The sequence below is a fragment of the Engystomops pustulosus genome, chromosome 11 (genome assembly GCF_040894005.1).
Source record: "Engystomops pustulosus chromosome 11, aEngPut4.maternal, whole genome shotgun sequence".
In the NCBI taxonomy this organism is placed as follows: Eukaryota; Metazoa; Chordata; class Amphibia; order Anura; family Leptodactylidae; genus Engystomops; species Engystomops pustulosus.
In genome coordinates, this window is record NC_092421.1 from 20808811 (window position 1) to 20832416 (window position 23606).

Here is a 23606-nt window from a genome sequence, read left to right on the forward strand (position 1 = left end):
GTCCGCTGCCAGGCGAGCTTTCGCCTGTCCAAGCCCCTGTCTCTCGGCTCCTCCCCAACCAAAATGGGCCTGGGGGCCAGAGGCGTTAACTTTGAAAAAATTATAATTTTCAAAGCAGGCGGGGTCGTTTGAATATTTCACCTAGGAATAATGGAATAGCATAGCGGTTCTATTTTTAATTGTTTTTTCGTAAATGGTTCCATGATTAAGAGCGACAGTATGGGGCATCCATATTGCGCTGCTATGATTGCAACTTCAGGTCTCCAGCATGGCGGCGACAGATGGGCCGAGTTCCATTATGTATCTGGTGAAACACCTGAAAATTATGCCTGACACAGCTCGTTTGATAAGGGGACCATGTATGGAGGCAGTGAAGTAGTAGTAGATTAAAGGTGCTGCAGTTAAAACTATGTTAGTTGGATCTTGGGATGAAGCTGGCGGTCCGCTGCCAGGCGAGCTTTTGCCTGTCGAAGCCCCTGTCTCTAGGCTACTCCCCAAACAGCACTTCTAAGAACCTTTTGTATAAGATCAAGTGTAGTAGTGTTCTTATAAGTTTGGGTTATGGCGGGTGAGGGGAATGTGATCAGATGTGCAAGAAGTGCTGAAATAATATCGGTAAATGATAAAAGTTTGCCAGTATATTTTGTGGATTACACAGCAGGGTGGCGACAAAGTTAACAAGTTTGATGTGAAAGTCATGAAAACAACCCAAAATTCTGCCTGAGACAGCTCGTTTGATAAGGGGACCATGTATGGAGGCAGCTATATGGACGACTTTTGGAGGCAGCTATGGCGATGACGTGTGGAGGTAGCAATGGAGACAATGTGTGGAGGCAGCTAAAAAGACGACGTGTGGAGGCTGCTATGGAGACAATTTAATTTGGATAGTGCCTGTATGTGGCAGTCCAAAAAAGTTTTTAAACCAGAGGAGCAGGTAGCTGGTCCTCCAGAAAAATTAAATACATAGAGTAGCCAGTTTGCTTTAGTGTACAAAGAGGAGGAGAAGGAGGACAAAGAGGAGGAGAAGTGCATACATTATTCAGGTTGAGCTTCTTTCACCTGGTGGATAATGGAAATCCTGAGAAATCCAGGCTTTATTCATCTTGATAAGCGTCAGCCTGTCAGCGCTGTCAGTCGACAGGCCAAGCAGCGGGATGGTGAGGCTGATGATGGCGGCATCGCCACTGACCATCTGTGTTGACTCCTCAAAGTTACTCAGCACCTGACAGACATCAGACATCCACTTCCACTCCTCATTGTAGACTTGAGGAAGCTGACTGACCTGACTACCAGTTCTGGTGGAAGTTGACATCTGGCAGTCTACAATCGCTCTGCACTGCTGTTAAACTCTGGATAACATGGTTAATGTTGAATTCCACCTCGTGGGCACGTCGCACAACAGTCGGTGAGCGGGCAGTTGGAGGCGGCGCTACGCTGCCCTGAAAGTGGCAGCATCTGTGCTGGACTTCCTGAAATGCGCACAGATGCGGCGCACCTTCGTGAGCAAGTCAGACAGATTGGGGTATGTCTTGAGGAAACGCTGAACTATGAGATTTAACACATGGGCCAGGCATGGCACATGTGTCAGTCTGCCGAGTTGCAGAGCCACCACCAGGTTATGGCCGGCGTCACAAACAACCATGCCTGGCTTCAGGTTCAGCGGTGCCAGCCACAGATCAGTCTGCGCCGTGATGCCCTGTAATAGCTCTTGGGCGGTGTGCCTTTTATCGCCTAGGCTCAGCAGTTTGAGCACCACCTGCTGTCGCTTAGCGATGGCACTGCTGCTGTGCCTAGAGCTACCGACTGATGGCGCCATGCCTACGGATGGTAATTCGGAGGAGGAGGTGGAGGAGGGGTGGGATGAGGAGGAGGCATAGTAGGCCTTTGAGACCTGGACCGAGGTAGGCCCCGCAATCCTCGGCGTCGGCAGTATATGACCAGCCCCAGGGTCAGACTCGGTCCCAGCCTCCACCAAGTTAACCCAATGTGGTCAAAAGTAGCTATGACCCTCAGTTTGTTATCTGATTCTTTCTCTTTGTGTACACCATGTAACAGATCAGCTTGATTCTTTATTATGCTGCCCTGATATGGCTCTCTGAGGATCCTGTCGGGCTACCCACGTTCTCGTAATCTATGTCTGACGTACCCGGTGGTACTGACCCTTAGGGATTGCTTTGCGCAACGGGAATGGATGATGGCTGTCCCATCTTAATAGCAAGTTAGCCGCTGTTGGTTTACGATAGATGGACAAATGTAATATACCATCCTATGATTTTGTGATTAGCACGCCTAAGAGCAGAAGGCTTGTGTTGTGGATCTCTGACGTGAAGCGCAACCCTATATGATCATGGGTAAGTGAATTAACAAATCTGCCAAACTCATCTGGTCCGCCCTTCCACAGGACAAATATATCGTTGATGTAATGAAAAAACATTTCCACATTTTCGATTCCCTCCAGTGTGTCATCCCCGAATACACAAGTGACCTCCCACCAGCCCAGGAGCAAGTTGACATATGAGGGGTTGGACCCCAGAACCTCATAACCAGTCCTGTCCCCTAACAGATCCTTACACAGTTGGGCATATTTTAAAGTGTCCATCACCACAATATTCCCGCCTTTGTCTGACAGTTTTATCGTGACTCCGCCATCTGTTTCGAGACTACGGAGTGCCGATATTTCTTCTTTAGTGCAGTAATTTGGTTAGTTTGTTTTAGTTGTTTAAGATCTGCATAAACCATTTCCATGAAAACATCTGTACAATTTAAACAATACATTTAAAAATAGTCGTTAACAGGTCCACTCATCACTATTAGTAACCATTCTCAGAGATTAAAGACCTTTATTCATAATGATTATATTGCATGTAATGGTTATTTTGCTTTGAATATTTATCAACATTTTCAGGAATTATTTTGCACTACTTTCGACTATTGCAGAGATTTTGATAATACAAACTAACGATAGAAGAGGAGGACGGCAGCTTCAGTGATGTCCCTGCTGGTACTCGATTCATTATGCTTTCCATAACCATCCCAGTCAAAGGCTGCAAAGTCTCCGCACTGTTTAGGATTTCCTTCCGGAATGTAGCCGCCTCCCCCAATACAGTGCTGCAAATACATAAAGCAGAAATAATGAAAACACCTAATGCTACAACCCAGAAAATCATAGTATTTAGTCTTACTCCCAAACCTCTAAGCCTATTATACTCAGCCATGATGGATATTGACTATAAAGGTGATCCCTGTCCTTATACTGCTGTCTTCCACCTAGTCTTTCTATCTCAAATTGCCTTAAAAGGTTAATGATGTTGTAATCATTTATGATACTCTGTTTCTTTGTTTATTAACATTACTGTATCGTCATCAGATAACCATTATTGATACTTACATGTTCCACATTGCATCCTGTGACCTTCACCCCAGGACATAGAGCCAGGGCAGCTTTTTCATTATTAATTGCACGGAACTGCACATAACCAGCAGTGAACTCTTCTGCAAAGATACACAGAGGCTATTATCAGTATGGATGATGTCTATAATGTGTATTATATTACTATATAGTTATCCTACTTGCGCCATTTGGTGAATAATATGAGGCTGTCTTCTCAGGACTTCCAACGTCATAGACAACAGGAACAGCAGGCCCATTATTTGTAAGGCAGGCTCCAACATTGTAAGCCACTGGGTATTTCTAAAACGTAAGCAAGAAAATGTTTATAAAGTCTAAAAAGAATCAACCAAGAGTCATCAGTCAGCTAGCTAGCACAACATCTGCCCTCTTTTGCCCGTGCATCTCTTTTTCACTCAGTTACTCCCCCTGCACGATCTTGGAGGTTGACACATCTGTAAGGTAAGTTAGTACGGCACCTGAAAGAGGACAGGACATGACTTTACTATAAGGAATGTTATCAGTGTTGAGTGAACAAGTCAGAAAGGGAAGTTTGTGTCTGGATTGGGTGTCCTGCTGCAACCCGGAAAATGCTGGGTCAGGGCAGATTATCATTGGTGCTATGGGAGCCCCTGAGCAAGGCCCTACAATATAAATTGTCTGGAGGGGGGTGTCCCGGGCTGAGGCTCTAATACTGCCAATGACAATCTGTACTTAAAACTACCTGTGCAGAGGAAGCTCCTGTACCCTGATAGAGGCCCCGTCCAACAGTCCCAGGCCTTTGAGTAAGAGGAAAGTGTTTCAGCCTCCTCCAGTAAATAGAACTGAGGCGATAGGAGGAGGGAGTGAGGGACAGGAAATAGTGAAGAGCAGAAAATGCCCCAAGTGTCTTTCCTGTCCTGTGCTCCCTCCTACTACTGTAATCTACAAAGTTATTCTGGGTAGAAAGAGAGGAAGTATGTAGAGCATGTGTAAATATTGTATGTGTATATATATATATATATATATATATATATATATATATATATATACACATTATATATATGTATATTGTGGGGAATTGCTCTGGTGGATGCCTTGTAGCAGTGCAGGAAGCAGGGACACATGCAGGGTTAAAGTCCAAAATCAAGTGTTTTATTCACACTTCTCTGTCAAAACAGCCTTGTCTTAGGCACATACAAAATAAACCCTGCCCGGCTGGGCACTGCCTAATACAATACACCTAACTATACATGTACCAGGCTGCCTGGCACACGCTCTTGGCCAGCAGAATATCAGGATGCACTCAGTTACCTTTGCTGTGTGTCCAGCTCACCAGGTAGTGCCTCACCTACTGCTTTTGGCCTGCAGTCTAAATCAGGCTCTAACGAGGTCTGTGACCTGCACTATTATTTAGAGTTAGCTTTAATTTTCTAAACAACTGTGGGAAAACTAAAGCTGAGCTCTGATGCTGTTGCCATTGGCATCTAGAGCAGTTCTACTCCCAAATACTTCTGATAAATATCCCCCTATTTAGTGTGTGTGTATGTAGAGGGTGTCAGTAAACACATGTGTTTTATGTTATTTCATGCACAGAGTGTAGGATTCAATATGTAGGATGTACTACGGGCCCATTAAAGATCAGACTGCGTCGACACGTATCTGACATCTCAAGGAATTCATTTAATGTGTCTGCTGTCTCGAGACACTTTAGGGATTCTCACAACAAACAGTACACAGGATTCACTTGGCAGGCGGTGGAAAGGGTTAACCGCCCTAAAAGAGGCGGGGATTACCAGAGAAAACTGCTAAATAGAGAGTCATTTTGGATCTTTTCTTTGGATACTAGGGTACCAAAAGGAGTTAATGCAAGGCAAGACATTATTCTGTGCTATTGATATACAATATACCCATGTCTCTTCTTGATTCTTCTGTTGCTCTTACATGTTGCATCATTTGTCATGCAACCGATGTCCCTCGCTACTAACTTGTTTAGTAATAACATGCTATATTTCACATAGTGTTTGTATCCTCTCCCTTCTTTTTCTGTTCCAACTATATCATGCTTTTTATTTTATATAATAAGCTTTTATTCTGTTTGAGGGTGCCTCGTTCTGAATAAACCCGATCATGTGACAGGCTTCTTAGCCGTGTTGGGCGGAGTTTTATGAACGCGGTTCCTACAAATAGTTAGTCCATTCTTATCCTTGGTAGACCTTGATAAAGACACTGCCGTGTCGAAACGCGTCGGTCTGTGACGCCACCTGTGATATTTCTATGGATTATTTTAAATATTGAAGAATAAAGAAGTCATTTTTACCCCGATACCTTTGTTTGCTGGACTCCTGGCCTCGTGCCATTGTTTGCTGTTCTGACACGCATATTACAAAAAAAATTAGATTAAAAGGCCAACCACTTTAATGCCAAAGAATGAAAGTATGTTTTTTGCCCAATTGTTATACAGTCTTCTCTACAATCCGGTCATGCTTGAGACTTTGGTGAATTTTGTCTTGGGCTGTTTATACACTTTTTTATAAACTTAACAATAATTTTTAGCGTATACATTTAAATGTTAAATTTTATGCTTCTATCACCATATTTTGTGCCTAGGTGATATAATTGGGATGTTCAAACTACCCAATTTATATTGTATTGATTTAATAAAATACTAAAATAGGGCACAAAATTGGATGGAAATATGGACTTTACTTACATTGTACAGCTGGAAGAGGTTACCACCTTCTTTAGAAAAGAAACCATTGTCTGTGCGATATCTTAGAATTGCAGCATCTCTCCACTTAGACAAAGGCGTCGTATTGGGAACATGCCATAAGCCCAAGTCTCTAGAAACAATATCATAATATCCAGGGCTCTACACGCAAGAATAGAAGAGGAAGAAGTTAATGTTTAAGAAGTGCAGGTCTTTTACAATCAATCAGGTTTGTAGGTTTGTATAGTATCAATGCGAATTAAAGTTCCTTTCTTAATAGCCAGTGGGGCCCAAATGTCATGGCAGAAAAGTAAGACTTTTGTCCATTTGCACCCTGCTTGCCACTTTAGTAAATGTTCTGGCACCGTCACTTTCTATACAGAGTGACACACATTTTTTTTAGAGCATGTACAACCTTGGTTTAAGGCTAAATCTCAGTGCCGTCTTTTCTGATTTTTATTCAATGTTTTGAATTCGTATATTCAAATATTTGCATGTTTTCTGGGTCTTGCAGCTTCTCTACTGCTTTTCCATTGAAGATTGATCATCTTAAAATGATCAATCCTTGAATCCAAAAAAAAATGTGCTGAAAACCCAAACCCCCCAAAAAAGTCAATGCTCACTTTTCCGACCCGCTCCTGAAGGTCTTCTTTTCTTCCGTCCGTGACACACATGATGGTAGCAGCGACTGATGTCAGAGCCTGTGCGACACAATGTCGCATAGACCTGCCGCTGCCGGACAGAGGAAGAGAAGACCTGAGGGGGGCATCGGAAAGGTGAGTAGTAATTTTTTTTTAATGTGTGCCATACTGGTGCTGGCTATATACTGGGGAAAGGCTGGCTGGCTATATACTGGGGTGACTGGCTGGCTGTACACAAGGGCTGGCTGGCTATATACATGGGCTGGCTATATACTGGGGCAGGGGGCTGGCTATATACTGGGGCAGGGGGCTGGCTGGCTATATACTGGGTGGACTGGCTGGCTATAGACTGGGGCAGGGGCTGGTTGGCTATCTATATAGTTGGGCTGGCTATAAACAGGGGACTGGCTGGATATATACTAAGACAGGGGGCGTGCAATATACTGGGGAAGGGGCTGGCTGGCTATATACTGGGGGCAAGCTAGCTGGCTGGCTATATACTGGGTCTGGCTGGTTATATACAGGGGACTGGCTGGCTATATACTGTGGTAAGGGTCAGCTCGCTATATACAGGGGTAGGGGCTAGCTGGCTATATACTGGGGCAGGGGCCAGTTGGCTATATACTGGGGGGGAGAGCTGGCTATATACTGGAGGCGGGAGGCTGGCTGACTATATAACGGAGGGAAGGCGTGGACTATATACTGGGGGACAGGGGCTGAATAGCTATATGCTGGGGGCAGGCTGTGACCAATGCTTTCCCACCCTAGGCTTATACACGGGTCAATAGGTCTTCACAGTTCTATGTGGTAAAATTAGGAGCCTCGGCTTATATTGGGGGCGGCTTTTACTCAAGTATATACAGTACCTTGTAATCATCGCTGGTAGCTCCTTCAGGGAGTCCAAATGTGGCATAGTTGGCCCAGTTGTTATCTCCTTTTGGGTTGTTGATGTTGTTACCTTGCTGGCTGGACCAGCGATCTCCTACCGTACATTTACCATTCATGTTATTCTCATGGACACTGGCCACCAATGTCCAACCTCCACCAGCTGTTGTCATATCACAATATGTCTGGTAGGAGACTCCATCTTTAGTCGTCAATGTGTATATACCATCTATTTTCAAAAAATAAAGTGGCATCAACAATGCAGTTAATCATAGGAAATACAAGTGGCATCAGAAATGTGAAAAACTATTTACATTCCAGAATTGTAAATTGGGGAACTCTGGTGTCCTGGTGTGTGAGATCCCTTCCGTGTACCTACCTTCCCTGCTTCAGAAGGCTTTGCTTTGAATACTGTGTGCAGTAAAGAGATCTCACGTGCCAGTGCACCCTAGTACTCCACATCCAGATACAATCTTGGAGTATTTGTCAAAGTCCTGCTGCTACTAACAAAACACACAAGGGGTCATTTATCTTATCTCTGTTTGTTCTGTGTAGTTTTAGTAGTTTTTCTGTCTGCTGCTTTGGTCATTTCTCAATCTCACTTTTCCTTGTGTTAAATGGGGGATTTTTTTTAACCCCTTAAGGACCAGGCCCTTTTTCGTTTTTTGCGTCTTTGTTTTTCACTCCCCACCTTCAAAAATCTATAACTTTTAAATTTTTCCGTGTACAGAGCTGTGTGAGGGTTTTCTGCGTAACAAATTGCTCTTCGTAGTGGTGGTATTTAATACTCTGTGCTGTATACTTGGAAGCGGGAAAAAAATTCTGAATACAGTGAAAATTATGAAAAAACAAATTTGCGCCATTTATTGTGAGCTTGGATTTTACAGCTTTCACTGTGCGCCCCAAATGACATGTCTACTTCATTCATTGGGTCAGTACGATTACAGGGATAACAAATTTATATAGGTTTTATAATGTTTTCATACATTTACAAAAATTAAAACCTCCAGTATAAAAAAAAAAATTCTTCATTTTGCCGTCTTCAGGCGCTAATAACTTTTTCATACTTTGATGTACTAAACTGTGGGTGGTGTCATTTTTTGAGACTTTTGATGTCATTTTTAATGCTTTTAATTTTTAGAACTGTACAACCTTTTGATCACTTTTTATTGAATTTTTTATATTTTTCAAAATGGCCAAAAAATGCCTTTTGCTAATTTGGGGGCTATTTTCCATTACATGGTTAAACACAGTGAAAAACAAGTATTATATTTTGATAGATTTGGACGCGGCGATAACTAATGTGTTTATGATTTTTACTGTTAACCGGTTAAGGTTTCCCGTTTTTTCATTTCCATTTTTCACTCCCCACCTTCAAAAATCTATAACTTTTTTATTTTTACACGTAAAAAGCTATGTGACGGCTCGTTTTTTGCGTAACAAATTGCACTTCATAGTGACTGCATTGAATATTCCATGCCATGTACTGGGAAGTGGGAAAAAAATTCCAAATGCAGTGAAAATGGTGAAAAAAAGCATTTGTGTCGTATTCTTGTGGGCTTGGATATTACAGCTTTCACTTCACGCCACAAATGATGCATCTAATTTATTCTTTGGGTCAGTACAATTACAGGGATACCAAATTTGTATAGGTTTTATAATGTTTTCATACATTTACAAAAATTAAAACCTCATGAACAAAATTTTTTTTTTTATTTTGCCGTGTTCTTGTGCTTTTCCATACTTCGTTGTATGGAGTTGAGGGTGGTGTCATCTTTTGCGACTTTTGATGATGTTTTCAATGATATTATTTTTAGGACTGCACAACCTTTTGATCACTTTTTATAGAATTTTACATTTTTTTTAAATGGCAAAAAAGTGCCAGTTTTGACTTTGGATGCGATTTTCCGTTACGGGGTTAAACGCAGTGAAAAAACGTTATTATATTTTGATAGATCGGGCATTTTCGGACGCGGCGATACCTAATGTGTTTATGATTTTTACTGTTTATTTATATTTATATCAGTTCTAGGGAAAGGGGGGTGATTTGAATTTTTAGGTTTTTTTATTATAATTTTTTTTTTATAACTTTTTTTTAATTTTTATTTTTACTATTTTTCAGACTCCCTAGGGTACTTTAACCCTAGGTTGTCTGATCGATCCTACCATATACTGCCATACTACAGTATGGCAGTATATGGGGATTTTACTCCTCATACATTACAATGTGCTGATAGCACATTGTAATGAATGGGTTAACCCGAAGTAGCTTCGGGTCTTCGTGAGACCCGAAGCTACCATGGCGACGGATCGCCGCTCCCCGATGACGTCACGGGGAGCGTCGATCCTCGGAAAGATGGCGGCGCCCATGCGCTGCCATCTGTTTGAAGCCGCCAGCAAAGCTGCGATCAGCAAGAAAACACCCGCGATCCGTGCCGGCACCGATCGCGGGTGTTACCGGTAAGCCTTTGCTGCAATATGCAGCAGAGACTTACCGGCTATGGAGAGGGCTCGGCCCGCGAGCCCTCTCCATGCATCGGAACGCGACCGCCGCCGTGAATACACGGCGGGCGATCGCGAACCGGTTAATTATATTTATATGACTTCTAGGGAAAGGGGGGTGATTAAAATTTTTTCTTAATATAATTTCTTTTTTTATTTTTTACTATTTTTCAGACTCCCTAGGGTACTTTAACCCTAGGTTGTCTGATTGATCCTACCATATACTGCCATACTACAGTTTTTGCACACTATCTATTATAATGTGCAAATCGCACATTATAATAGATAGCTTAAAACATGTAATAGATAGCCTCCGCTAGCACCAATCGTGGGTGTTAGCGACAGGCGTTTGCTTCATTGTGAAGCAAACGCCCAGAGAGTATGAAGAGGGCTCAGCCCATGCGCATCACAACATTTGTTACAAATGTCTCAAAAATGTCGCACAAATATTGCAAGTAACTTCTTTCCATTTTCTAAGTTTTCCTTAAGTATGGCTAAGTCTGGAGATTTTTGCGCCAAAAAATGATGCAAATTTAAGACAATTTGAAATAATGTCATTGGCAACATTTAGCACATCTGGAATAGAAGATAAATATGTCTTACTGATGAAAACAAAATGTCTCCAAAAAGGCACAAAAATTGCAAAGTGCCAAAACATGTCTCAAAACAGAAAAAAACAGGAAGAAAATTAAAGATAAATGACCCCCACAAAGTTATAGATACAAAGCTCTCCTAACATTGCCTACAATGGTCTAAACTTATGACTGATTCCCTTTCAATATTATCTTATTTTTTGACTACTTTCAAAAAGAAACTCATTTATAGATTTATATATTTGCATAGAAAAGAAAAGTTCAATGATACATATAAAAAAAAAACATTTAAATTTCAATGTATGAAAATATAAAGCTTGAATGTGGGAGATTTATCTCACCTTCGGCATATAAATAAGTATTCTTGATTTCCAGGCAACTTCTATATCCACAGTCAGTATCCTTGTCACAGTATGCAAATAACTTCTGAATATTTAACTCATTAATGCAAGGCTTTCCTAAGAAGACAGGAATATTATACAGATGGAGCACTGAAAAAAATAACTGGCATAACCTGTTAACCAGACAGGATAAATATGTAGTGCAGGTGAATAGAGGGAACCGCCCACTTTCTGTGATAACTAATTATCATATCTAAGTAATGTTCATATATTGTGTAAGATGAAGAAAATGGGGGGTATTTATCACATTCTTTTCTTTACTTTGTTCTTCTTTATATGACTTCGTGCTGGTGCACTCCCTGCAGGACTTTATCACCCGAATCCACTGAATGAAGTATTTAAGTTGTCGTGTGACTTTAAAAAAATTGCAAATTTTTTTCATAGAAAAATTCCACTACCCTGCTGGAGCAGGAAAAAGTTGAAGGGGTTTCACAAATATATTGTAATTTTTTTAAAAAAAGTTATTAGAATAAACTGCAGACTACAGCAGCATATTTAACACTCTATAAGATAAATTAGAAAAACCCAAAGCTTCAGCTTCCAGCTGGCCGGCCACCCCACAATGTATCAAAAATCTATTTTAGCAAGTTTGTTTCACAAGGGTTGAAAAAATGGAGGTAGAATTTACAAACTGAAATTTATTTTAGATATTACATTCATTTTGGCCAAAAATTTAAGTCATAATGTATTTGATAACAAAAAACTACACAAAAATGGAAAAAATGTAAATTGCTATATGGGCACACAGCCGGGCATAGAACGGAAGGACCGCCATTCAGAGCAGATGTTTATTTTTTGTAAATTGCACATATGGGAGATTATTTTTTTGTGGGTGAGATCCATTTTTCAGGTACATAAATAAGGGGGTTCAAAAGCTAATAATAAGATTTTATTAACTTTTTTTGGTGGTGGTTAAAAAAAATCATTACTTCTTGTTTAGAGTTTTAAGCTATTTTTTCAGCCGTACAATAAACATTATGGGGGTCATTTACTAAGGGCCCGAAACGCGTTTTTACGTCGGGTTACACAAATTTTACCGTTTTGCGCCGATTTTCCCTGAATTGCCCCGGGATTTTGGCGTACGCAAACGGATTGTGGCGCATCGGTGCCGGCATGCACGCAACGGAAATCGGGGGCATGGCCGTCGGAGAAACCGCCGTATTTTTCTTTAAAAAATGTGTTGCATGCACTCCGACGGAATTCAGCGCAGCAGCGACACCTAATGGACGTCGGGGGAACTACCATAGTGAATCGCCGGAAGACCCGAATCCTCCGCAGAGAACGCGCCACTGGATCGAGAATGGACTGGGTAAGTAAATCTGCCCCAATGTGTTATCTTTATTCTATGGGTCACCATGATTACGGTGATACCTCATATAACTTTTTATGGCTGACTTGTTTTGCTGAATAAAGAATATATAGAATATATTGGCCCACGTTTATCAAAAATAGTGTAAACTGCACTTTGCGCAGCTTTCCTGTGTAGTGTGGGCCAGATTCATGAATCCAGTCTTCACAAATCTGGCACCCCCTGCACTGCTCAAGCAGAATGCATATGTAGTGTTTTTTCACTTTTTAATTTTGTATTTGATTTTTATATGTACTGAAAGCACAATCTAACATGCTTCGACTGAAGGCAGCCCTGGGATCGACACCTCTGATCATCTCATCAATGCCCTATAGATGCCGCAGTCTCCATGACCACAGTGTCTATATGGTTAAACACCTAGCTGTTAGTGTGGGAACCCGGCTTTTGCATACTTCCGGGATCCCGCAGTTATCTACCGAGCTCAGCTTCTGTTTAAAGGGCACCTGTCACCAGGCACCCATTTTTAAGCCTCCCTCATGCCCAAAAGACAATTTATAGCATATAACCAAGCTGTTTTTTTTTTTTAACCCCTTAAGGACGGAGGGTTTTTCGCCTCATTTCTCGCTCTCCAACTTCAAAAATCCATAACTTTTTCATTTTTCCGTGTACAGACCTGTGTGAGGGCTTATTTTGTGCGTAACAAATTTTACTTTCCCGTAATGTTATTTATTTTAACATGCCGTGTACTGCGAAGCTGAAAAAAAATTCCAAATGTGGAAAAATTGAAAAAGAACCGCACGTGCGTCACGTTCTTGTGGGCTCAGTTTTTACGACTTTCACTCTTCGCTCCAAATAACATGCCTACTTTATTCTTTGGTTCGGTGCGATCGCGGTGATACCAAATTTATACAGGTTTTATTGTGTTTTAATACATTTTCAAAAATTAAACGAATGTGTACAAAAAAGAAAAAAAATTTTTTGCCATCTTCTGACGCTAATAACTTTTTCATACTTTGGCGCACGGAGATGTGTGAGGGGTCATTTTTTGCGAAATGAGGCGACGTTTTCATTGCTACCGTTTTGAGGTCTGTGCGACATTTTGATCATTTTTTATTTCATTTTTTATGTTATGTAAAAAGGTGTAAAAGTCGCATTTCGGACATTTGGGCGCCATTTCCCGCCTCGGAGGTCACCGCCGGCCGTAACCGTTTTTATACTTTGATAGATCGGGCATTTTGGGACGCGGCGATACCTAATATGTCTGTGATTTTTACTGTTTGTTATGTTTTATATCCGTTCTAGGGAAAGGGGGGTGATTTGAACTTTTAATATTTTATTAATTTTTTTTATTTTTTAAACTTTTTTTTTTCACTATCTTTTAGACCATCTAGGGTACATTAACCCTAGATGGTCAGATCGCTGCTACCATATACTGCAATACTTCTGTATTGCAATATATGGCATTTTTGCAGCACATTCATTACAATGAGCCACTGGCTCATTGTAACGAATATGCAGCTGCCAGATAGCCTCGTGTCAAAAGAAGACACGAGGCTACCATGGCAACTGATCGCTGCCCCCCGATGACGTTCGGGGGCGTGGCGATCGAAAAAAAGATGGCGGCGCCCACGCGCCGCCGTCTTTTAAACGCCGCCGGCGACTTTGCCGGCGGCGTTTAGGGGGTTAATAGCCGCGATCGGTGCAAGCACCGACCGCGGTTATTAGCGGTGGGGATTTTGTGCAAAATGCAAAAACCCCCACCTCTGTATGAAGAGGACTCAGCCCGTGAGCCCTCTTCATACATCCCTTATACCTCTGCGCCGTAGAGCTACGGCGCAGAGCGTTAAGGGGTTAAATACTGTCTTTGGGGATCAAATGATAACTTATATCATAGTTTGCCTGGCTCCCTGCCAGATGTTTTACCTTGTGTCCCTGGGGAGTGTTTATCTTGGAACCCAGTCCTTTCTCTGTAAAACACTCCTCTTCTTTCACTTGGGAAAAAAAAAACTGCTGTCTCCACTGATATCTGCACATGCGCCGCATTGCCTGCCTGTGAGCTTGGTACACAAACTCCATAGTGCGATTCGTACCCGACTCACTGCCAAGCAAACCTGTGCCACCTCACCAATTTTAATTTGTAAAATTTCATAATGCCCGGCACGAAAAGTTCTCGGTATAGTTCTAAAGACTGAGCACTATCTAGCCCACTGACATGTTTTGTCAAAGCTGATTTAAAAAGCCTTCACTAAATGTCCATGTTTATACAAGCAAACCAAATGAAGTGCCACGTGTGCAAAACAGCCGTCGTGTTTCTTGCATTTTTGTGATGACCTGGCGTTCTTCCCTCCCCATCATGAATTCATATCTTTTACAATAGTCGATAGTAAGGAGCTAACCTTGGTGAGTGCCGTTCTACAATTTTTTTGCTTTTTTTTGGACTGTATATGTATTTTTTACCTGGAACTAGAGCACTATAGAGACACATAATTTGGTGGATCACTGTAAAGGTTGGTAGGAACCCTTTAATACAGCAGAGGAAAAAAATGGGGGGGAGGTAGGGTCAGCTCACTCACGGTTTGTACCGATGGATGAAGTCCATAGTTGTGGTGGAGGGTGCTCGGATAAGAAATGCTGTGTCGATAATCAGCAGCCAAACCAAAGATCCAGTAGAACAAGAAAGTCCAGCACTCCAGGTATCCAATTGAGTAAAAAATCTATTAGAGTTTATTTAATCCATAGGTAAAAAATTCAAAACAGACATACGGTCCAGAGACCCAAAGGAGACCTACGCGTTTCGAATGATTACATTACATTCTTAGTCATGGTCCTGAACATACATGTGCAACACACACTTTTAAAAGGCACAACAGGAAATACATACCAGGTGATAATGATACCACTAATTACTCTACATACGGGTTTCAGCAGGTTAGTAGAGCGCATGCGTGTAATTGATTCTGATTTCTAGTTACACGCATGCGCTCTACTAACCTGCTGAAACCCGTATGTAGAGTAATTAGTGGTATCATTATCACCTGGTATGTATTTCCTGTTGTGCCTTTTAAAAGTGTGTGTTGCACATGTATGTTCAGGACCATGACTAAGAATGTAATGTAATCATTCGAAACGCGTAGGTCTCCTTTGGGTCTCTGGACCGTATGTCTGTTTTTAATTTTTTACCTATGGATTAAATAAACTCTAATAGATTTTTTACTCAATTGGATACCTGGAGTGCTGGACTTTCTTGTTCTACTGGATCTTTAGGAACCCTTTAATGCCATAATAAGCAGAGTAGTGCCACACAGTTATTTTTTCTGTGGAAATATAGGTATAGCCTCTGATCCCCAAAGATGGAATTGCTTTGGCAAAACATGTCAGGGAAGGAGGAGCAGATTGATTGTTTTAGATAGCGCTAAACCTTTAGGACCTTCTTTAATAAAAGGTACCATATAGAATATATACACATATTGATGTACAGGGAGTAAATCTGGAGCATCCACCTAGACATCTCAATCCTAAAAAAAACCTGTCAAATAAATGCCAAATTAACCCACCCACATGAGATCACAGCAGGCTTCCATGGAGGATGGGGAGTAGTAGAAGTCCATGCTGTGATATTATGTGCATGGTGTACAGTTTGCTAATGTTAGGAGGCTAAAGGACCTGTAGTGATGTCACCCTGGTCACATGACTTGCTGAGAAGAGGCTTGGGAGATGGGGAGGAATAGGTGGAAGGTACTAGCCGAGCAGGACAAGCTTTCACTGATGTCAGGGAATATAAGATAAAGTTGATTTATGTGGATGTAAAGGAAATAATTTTAAGCTAAAGAAGGGTGTCCATTAGTTAATAGGACTCTATAGGTCCCTGTCACTAGCTGTATATTTGAAAATATGTTGCCAGGTTGTATTTGTATTGTAGCATGTGAAGTAATATGCAAATAGCATTGAAATAAAAAACTGAGCCAAAGATAAAGTTATATTAAAGAATGTACAAGTAAAAGTTAAATTTTAAAACTTGGGAGACAATAGTCTATTGACTCTTATAAAATGTTTTATATTGGGATTGATATAAACCCAGGTTAAGCCTCACCCCTGAATCTACAACTGGACAATATAATACTATGTGATCAGCTTTAATTTGGAGGAAAAATTGATGCAACAATTATCCGAGGCAGACATTGCCATTAAAGATACATTGGGGCTTATTTAGTAAGGGTCGCGGATCGCACTTTTATCAGACTGTTCACAGTTTTCGAGATTTACGCAGCTTTGACAGGTATTTAACAGGGGTTTGCCAATGGGATTGTGACGCAGCAGCGCTGGCTTTCATGCGACAGAAATCGGGAGGCGTGCCATCGGACGATCCGACTGATTCAGACTGAGCGCGGGATTTAACTTTCAATTTGTGTCGCAAGAAAATGCACTTAGAAGCACCAGGAAGAAGAAGTTGAACTCCAGCGGACCTGAGCGGTAAAGCGACACATGTAGGATAGCGCGCGCACAATCTTAGTGAACAATGCACTTTGGGTGAACTCGGTCGGACAGGAAAGTAAATGTGCCCCATTGTGCCTTCCTCTCTTATTCTACCAGGAAATGTATGTATACACTGATATATGTTTTATTCCCACAAGTGGGAATATTCTTGTGTTCTAATTATTTTAATTATTATTCTTCTGTACAAAGAGATGCAGTTTGTCATAGAATATTCATTGGGATTTATAATCTAAGAATTTGTTTTAACCATATATTATTTTATGTTTGGTATTTTTATTAATTGGCACTCCATAGATTTATCCAAATATTTTTGTGTTTATTTTTTAATCTGTTACTCACCACATTTGTTAGAGATCCCTGGAGCAAGTAGCAAAGAGAGGATTAGGAGGATGCACACAGGCATTTTCCCAAACGAGTTATCCGAAAACTAAAGAAAGAATAGAAAACGATGAATATAGTAGTAATGTAAACGTGTATCTAAAACCAGAAAAGGTTTTCAAAATTTGTAAGTATGAAGGGGGTACATTTATAAAACCAAAGTACAACACATATGGAGTGTTGATCTGCTAAAACTATGTTTGGATCTAATTGATATATATCAACAGAATAATGAAACATTTAAATTCACCTTTTTACCCTTAGAAATTCCAAGCACTGGTAATAATAGTAACTTTTTGTTATATACAGAAGATTTTTATGTGAATTGTGTGCAGACATTGGAAGATCTTACTGAAGATAAAATAATTGGACAACTACTATTGAAGAATCCTAAATTCATCTTCTACTTCAAAAGAAAATAATACCAATTTTCTACACCAATTAGATCTTTTTCCATGTCACAATTTTATGTGTAAAAACATTAAAATAAAAACACTCACAAATGCTTTGGACCTTTTACTAATTAAAATGAATATTAAATGAGAACTCATTGGAATCATTTATTGCATCATATGTCCTTGTCAGAAACCTTACATTGGCCGTACAAAGAGGAGTTTTACAAAATGTATCAGTGAACATAGTATAAGTATTAACAAACAGTTTGAGGGGCATCCACTGTCTCGGCACTACTAAACATGTCATCATGGAAAATTTGACGGCTCTACAGCTTTTCCTATAAAAAAAAAATTAATCGAAACGGGAGAGGTGGAGATTATATTGAAAAGATGCCGTGGGCGGAAAGCAGATGGATTTTCCTTTCGGACACTGTTTTTATAAGACAAATTACTGTAAATTTTATAGAAAAATCCTATGCAATTTTATAGAAGTATTCCTTTGATTTAGGTCATTGTAGGCCAATAGCAATGGATACAGAATAAATAATTGTATTAGTAGTGCTTTTTTATGCAAGTCATTAGATATCCCAACTAAGGTTGTGTTTACATAAAAAACAAATATTTAGTAACTTTAGTGGATCTTTGTATTTTAATTCACTTTATATTCATTTTTCTATGTATCTATTTAATAAACATAATTATTTTAAGTACACAACACAGAAACACTTTGCACTAAATGTAAAATGCATACAATAAATCTCCCTTATGGAGCACTCATCCACATGAAATCCTGTGATTGCTATATAGGAGTCTGCAGTCCTGGCGTTCGGCTTCCCTTATGAAGTAGGCAGAGAGACCTTCGAAACACTAGGAGACTTGTCCATTGAGGCCAGGACGTCACCGGACATTCGTTTGGAGTTGTTGCCGCCGGCTGGGGCACACTCCACATTCTATTGCTAGCTGCTAGGATCCATTTTGCCAACTACTCTCGATTGTTCCTATTGGGGTTCATTTACTAAGGGTCCGCGGACCACACTACCGTCATAATATCCGACGATTTCCCATGTGTGCCGCATTTAGAAGGGCTTTTTGTCGCACGCGATCGGATTTGATCGGCTTTCACGCGACACAAATCAGGGGGGGGGGGCGGTTTCGGGCCGTTGGACGATCCGACAGATTCAGACAACGCGCAGGATTTAACATTCAAAATTGTGTTGCAAGCTATGCACTTACATGCATCGGGAAGAAGATAGTGAACTCCGGCGGACCTCAGTGGGGAAGCGATACATGCAGGAAATTGGGCGCACGATTTTAGTGAAACCTGGCACCTCATTGCACAGCACACCTCGGGGATCGCGACGGAACGGGTAAGTAAATGTGCTCCATTGTCTGACATCCATCTAAGGAAGCCAGAAAGTAATTGCAGTATATATACAGGAGAGAAGAGATGACCCTCTGTTTTATCTTCCCCTTTGATGGAGGAGGTACTTTAATGCACCGCCACAGGTATTTATTATATACAAACATTAATCCCACATTCAATTCCTGAATTAGTTATCACAACGTGTTACCTGGAGAGGTGTCCCTTTGTTTGTTGGCAAATATCTGTTGCAATTATCTGTTACATGTATTGGGGTTAGCGCAGATGTGTGAGCTATTTTGTTCAACTTTTGTAATGTACTTATTTTATGAATGAAAAGGGTAATTTTTTCCTATTTTTCCATCCCCTTATAATCTGCAGTGTTTCGGCAGCTTGTACACATCAGATAAATAAGCAGAGGAGGCTTATGATACACTCTTACTTGGAGAACATGTCATTGATATTTGAGATTTCTATGGAGACAATTCGATCAAGTTATTATTTGCAAGGAAATTAGATCCTGTAACAATGTTTGATTCTGTGTTTTTCAAAAATCATATAAAGTTTTCAGACAGTGACATATAGAGGACGACATGAGGAGAAAGAAACCAATCAAATAAACATTGCTCTTCAATAAAATAAATTGCAAACTTTTCTATTATCAGCAAAACTATTGACTTATGCAATAAAAAGTTTTTAAAAAGCTTTAAATTTAAAGAAACATAAAACATATGTAGTGAAAACATTTGAAAGATTGCAAGTGTGTAAAGACTGAAAGAACATCTGCAGTCAAGGGACCATCTTACCAGCTCGGAGGTTCAGGAGGCAGAGCAAGTATCATGTCAATTTGCAACTGTGCCAATATTTATAGTGCCATTCACTTCCAGTAAAATAAATGGAATGCAAATTCACTATTGAAATCCGGATGTTGACATAGCAAAAAATGTGGCAATAATTATGCAAACAATGCAAAATATGTATCTAAATTGTCTTCCTGATAATATTGTAATAAACCAACTCTCAAATTGTTCTGATGGGATCAGTTTTAAGGTTTCTTGCTGGAAAACCACACCGAGAGCTGCCTGTGATTGACAGCTCCATTTCTGTTCTTGGGAAAGCTGGGTGTGTCTTTGATCTGGTTTTGTATGCAGCTGCAGTTTGAGTGATGGACGGCTGAGCCAGTCAGTGCTGGAGACAGTGTCCATTACTGCCATATTATGCCAAGCTCTTCATTGGCTGCTGGATATTCAGTCTAATCTGTGTATCTAGTGCTCTTGCCATTGCGTTTCTTGCTATTCTGTGTATTGCTGCTTCTGCTTTGCCTACTGACCATTCTATTGCTATTCCATGCTGTACATTTGCCACCATCTTGGTTTTGACCCGGTTTGTTTGACTCAGCTTGTCTGTCTGTATCTGTTGTTTGTCCCTCAGTATCGTTTATCTCCTAGTGTGACCCCACCTTCCTGTCTCAGTCTTGTGTCGGTTTCTGTGCACCAGTGTGAACACTGACCTATATCTACATTCTGGTTACCTGTCCGCTCAACCATCCAGCAGCTGCCAGATGAAGTAAGTCTTCCCTGTCATCTTGTAGGGTCGCTCAGGGACCGTCACTTAGGTTCCTGATAGTGGGTTCGCCCTTGCCAGGGTGGTTTAACTGCTTTAGGCAGGGCCTTAGCCCACAGGGATGTCGCAGGGTGAGTTCGCCACCACTTACCTAGTCTGACTAGCTGTCTGCTATCGTCTAGCCTGGTTGTGGTTGCGCGGTTGCTGGACAGGTGCTGACACCAACTTTGTAAGCCTCTGCTAGTAATCTCATCTCATATTAATCTTCTTTCCTATGGATATGAATTTCTATTAATCAGCAGGAAAAAAAAAACTTTTCTATTACATTTTTAAAATTGTAGTGTATTGTGTTTGCTTTGCCTTTATAAAGGGATTACATTTTTATTACCAGATTTATTATATTTAGAATAACCTTACACCGTGATATAACTTTAAGTTATGAATGTGAAGGCACCAAATGGAACCTCTGATGCAAATAGTACAGCATGATGAAAGTGTCCATCATGTGACCAACCCAACTTCCAATCTGAATGTGTAGTAGGCTAAGCAGCACTTTTTGCTTTTTAGGGCATGTCTGGCTCCAGGGGCAGTGGACCACCGCGGACGATGACACAAACCGACACCTGGGACCGGAATCTAAGTGGCACACGGTTTTCACCAGAACCTGCCGCAAAGCGGGTTGACTTGCTGCGGCGTGGCACCACCAGGTCGTTCCACAGGTGCGACTTTGTCCGCGGTGGCATCCAAGGCGAGTTACAAAGATGTAAGGCAGAATCTTGGTTGTGGACAGGCAGGAGGTCGAGACAGGCAGCACAGGATCAATGTCAGGAACAAAGCAGCAGGTGAGGAAAGGCAGCACGGAGTCAAGGTCTAGAACGGAACCAGGGTCACAACGAGAAATCAGCAAACAGGCACTAGGCAACGACACAAACTTTCTCAGAGTCATATAGCACAAAGATCCGGCAGGGTTTGCAGGGAGAGGTTGGTTCTGGGAAAATGGTCAGGGACAATCAACAGTGCGCCATCCCTTCAAATCTTCCTAAGCCGGCACGTGCACGCGCACCCTCGGAGTCGGGAACGCATGTGAACGGCCAAAAAGGCAGAGACAAAAGTGGGTAGAGGTAAGAGGAACGGGTGCTGCGCTAGCAAGGGGATAGGGGCATGGGTGAGCCCGCAACCCGTGACAGTACCGCCCCCCATTCAGACTCCCCCTCTTCTTCGGCTGTAGAAATCTCTGCAGGAGATCATGGTGAGGGATATTGTCCTCGGGCTCCCAAGATCCTTCCTCCGGCCTGAACCCATTCCAGTCAACCAAAAAAAAATGCTTACCTCTCACCGTCTTCATGTCTAGGATCACCTTTAGCTCAAAGACGTCGGTGGAGTCAGCCTAAGCAGCAGGAGGAGGCACTTCCCAGGAGAAGCGGTTCAGGATGACTGGCTTGAGTAGCGATACATGGAAAGAGTTTGGGATGTGCATGGTGGGAGGAAGGTGCAGCTTGTAGGCTACTGGATTGATGCGCCTCAGCACTTGGAAGGGACCCAGAAAATGAGGACCAAGCTTGTAGCCAGGGATCTTTAGCCTGACATACCTGGAGGACAACCAGACTTTGACACCAGCGGAGAAGATAGGAGGAGACATGCGTCTTTTGTCAGCCTGGAGCTTTGTTCGGGCAGAAGCCTGTAACAAGGAAAGGCGAGTCTGTTCCCAAATGGACTTCAGGTCCTTTACCAACTCCTCAACGGTAGGGAGATCCAAGGACACAGGCAGAGGAAGAGGAGGGTGTGGATGCAGTCCAAAATTGATGAAAAATGGTGCGGAGCCTGCAGATGCTGAATTTAGGGAGATATAAAAAAAAGGGCAACAGAGTGGACCAGTCTTCCTTTTGGGCAGAAACAAAATGGCAGAGATATCAGCCCAGCATTTGGCTAACTCTTTCCACCTGCTCATTAGACTGTGGGTGATAGACGGAAGAAAAGTACAATTTTATTTGAAGTTGGTTACAGAGGGATCGCCAGAATTTAGAGACAAACTGAACCCCCTGGTCAGAGACCATGGAGCTCATTTACTTACATGTCGGGTGGAATTCACAGTGCATTGTCCGACGAGTTGACACAATTTGAAAGTTAAATCCTGCGCTCAGTCCAAAAAATCGGATCATCCGACGGCACGCCACCCCAAAAACGATCACCTGCATCACAATCCCAGCACAGATACCCATTACACCGTACAAATCCCGGAAACGGTGAAAAGTCAGACGAAAGTGCGATTCGTGACCCTTAGTAAATAAACCCCAATGTGAAAAGGTACAGAATCGGATACAAAACACAGAATACCAAACAAGATAGCAAGAGCACTAGATACACAGGTAAGACTAAAAATAACCAGCAAGGTCTTATGGGAGTAGGCAGGTATATAAGGCCGTTCTACACACAGGAATCTATGTATTGAAGAACAGCAGACATCTCGGCAGGATGCACCTGGAGGCCTCTGTTGGAGATAATATAGCCGAGAAAAGGAAGACTCCACTGCTGAAGTTGGTACCTCTTAAGTTTGGCTTAAAGGCGATTGGCCCTTAAACGACTGAGAACTTGCCATATGTGGGACTGGTGGAACTGATCTGTAGAAAACACCAGAATGTTGTCAAGATAGACCACCACACGTACATAACAAGATGTCATTAACGAATTCCAGGAAGATGGCTGGTCCAAACGACATCACCAGGTACTCAAAGTGTCCATCAAAACTATTAAAAGAGGTCTTCCACTCATCTCCCTCACGCATACAGATGCAGTTGTTGGCCCCACAAAGGTCCAGTTTGGAGAAGACCTTGGCTTCACATAGACGGTCTAACAGCTCAATGATCAATGGCAAGGGATAGCGGTTTTTAATGGTGACTTTGTTAAGACAGCGATAACACAGAAAACCTAACAGGAGGGACGAGGTGGAGCGAGGCAGCACATAGAAAGATAATCTCTCTTTATGTATGGCTCCAGGAACAACGGCTCTG

General features: G+C 41.7%; 1 protein-coding gene across 1 annotated transcript; it reads right to left on the reverse strand.

Annotated features, from left to right (window-relative positions):
• Nucleotides 1–2820: 2820 nt before the first annotated feature.
• LOC140105771 (intelectin-1-like) lies at nt 2821–19906 on the reverse strand. The gene is made up of 8 exons (XM_072129851.1): nt 19842–19906; nt 17242–17329; nt 11040–11156; nt 7585–7832; nt 6081–6239; nt 3571–3691; nt 3389–3492; nt 2821–3108 (listed from the first exon to the last, which is right to left on the reverse strand). The coding sequence occupies exons 2-8, from the start codon at nt 17303–17305 to the stop codon at nt 2956–2958; spliced, it is 966 nt and encodes a 321-aa protein (XP_071985952.1). The 5' UTR covers nt 17306–17329; nt 19842–19906; the 3' UTR covers nt 2821–2955.
• Nucleotides 19907–23606: the final 3700 nt, after the last annotated feature.

Excerpts from the sequence above, each read along its gene's own strand:
- LOC140105771 (XM_072129851.1), bottom strand. The coding sequence starts at position 17,305 with ATGCCTGTGTGCATCCTCCTAATCCTCTCTTTGCTACTTGCTCCAGGG. Across the intron at positions 3,692-6,080 it reads ACCTCTTCCAGCTGTACAAT|AAATACCCAGTGGCTTACAA; the intron begins GTAAGTAAAGTC and ends CTTACGTTTTAG. Across the intron at positions 3,493-3,570 it reads TTATTCACCAAATGGCGCAA|AAGAGTTCACTGCTGGTTAT; the intron begins GTAGGATAACTA and ends GTATCTTTGCAG.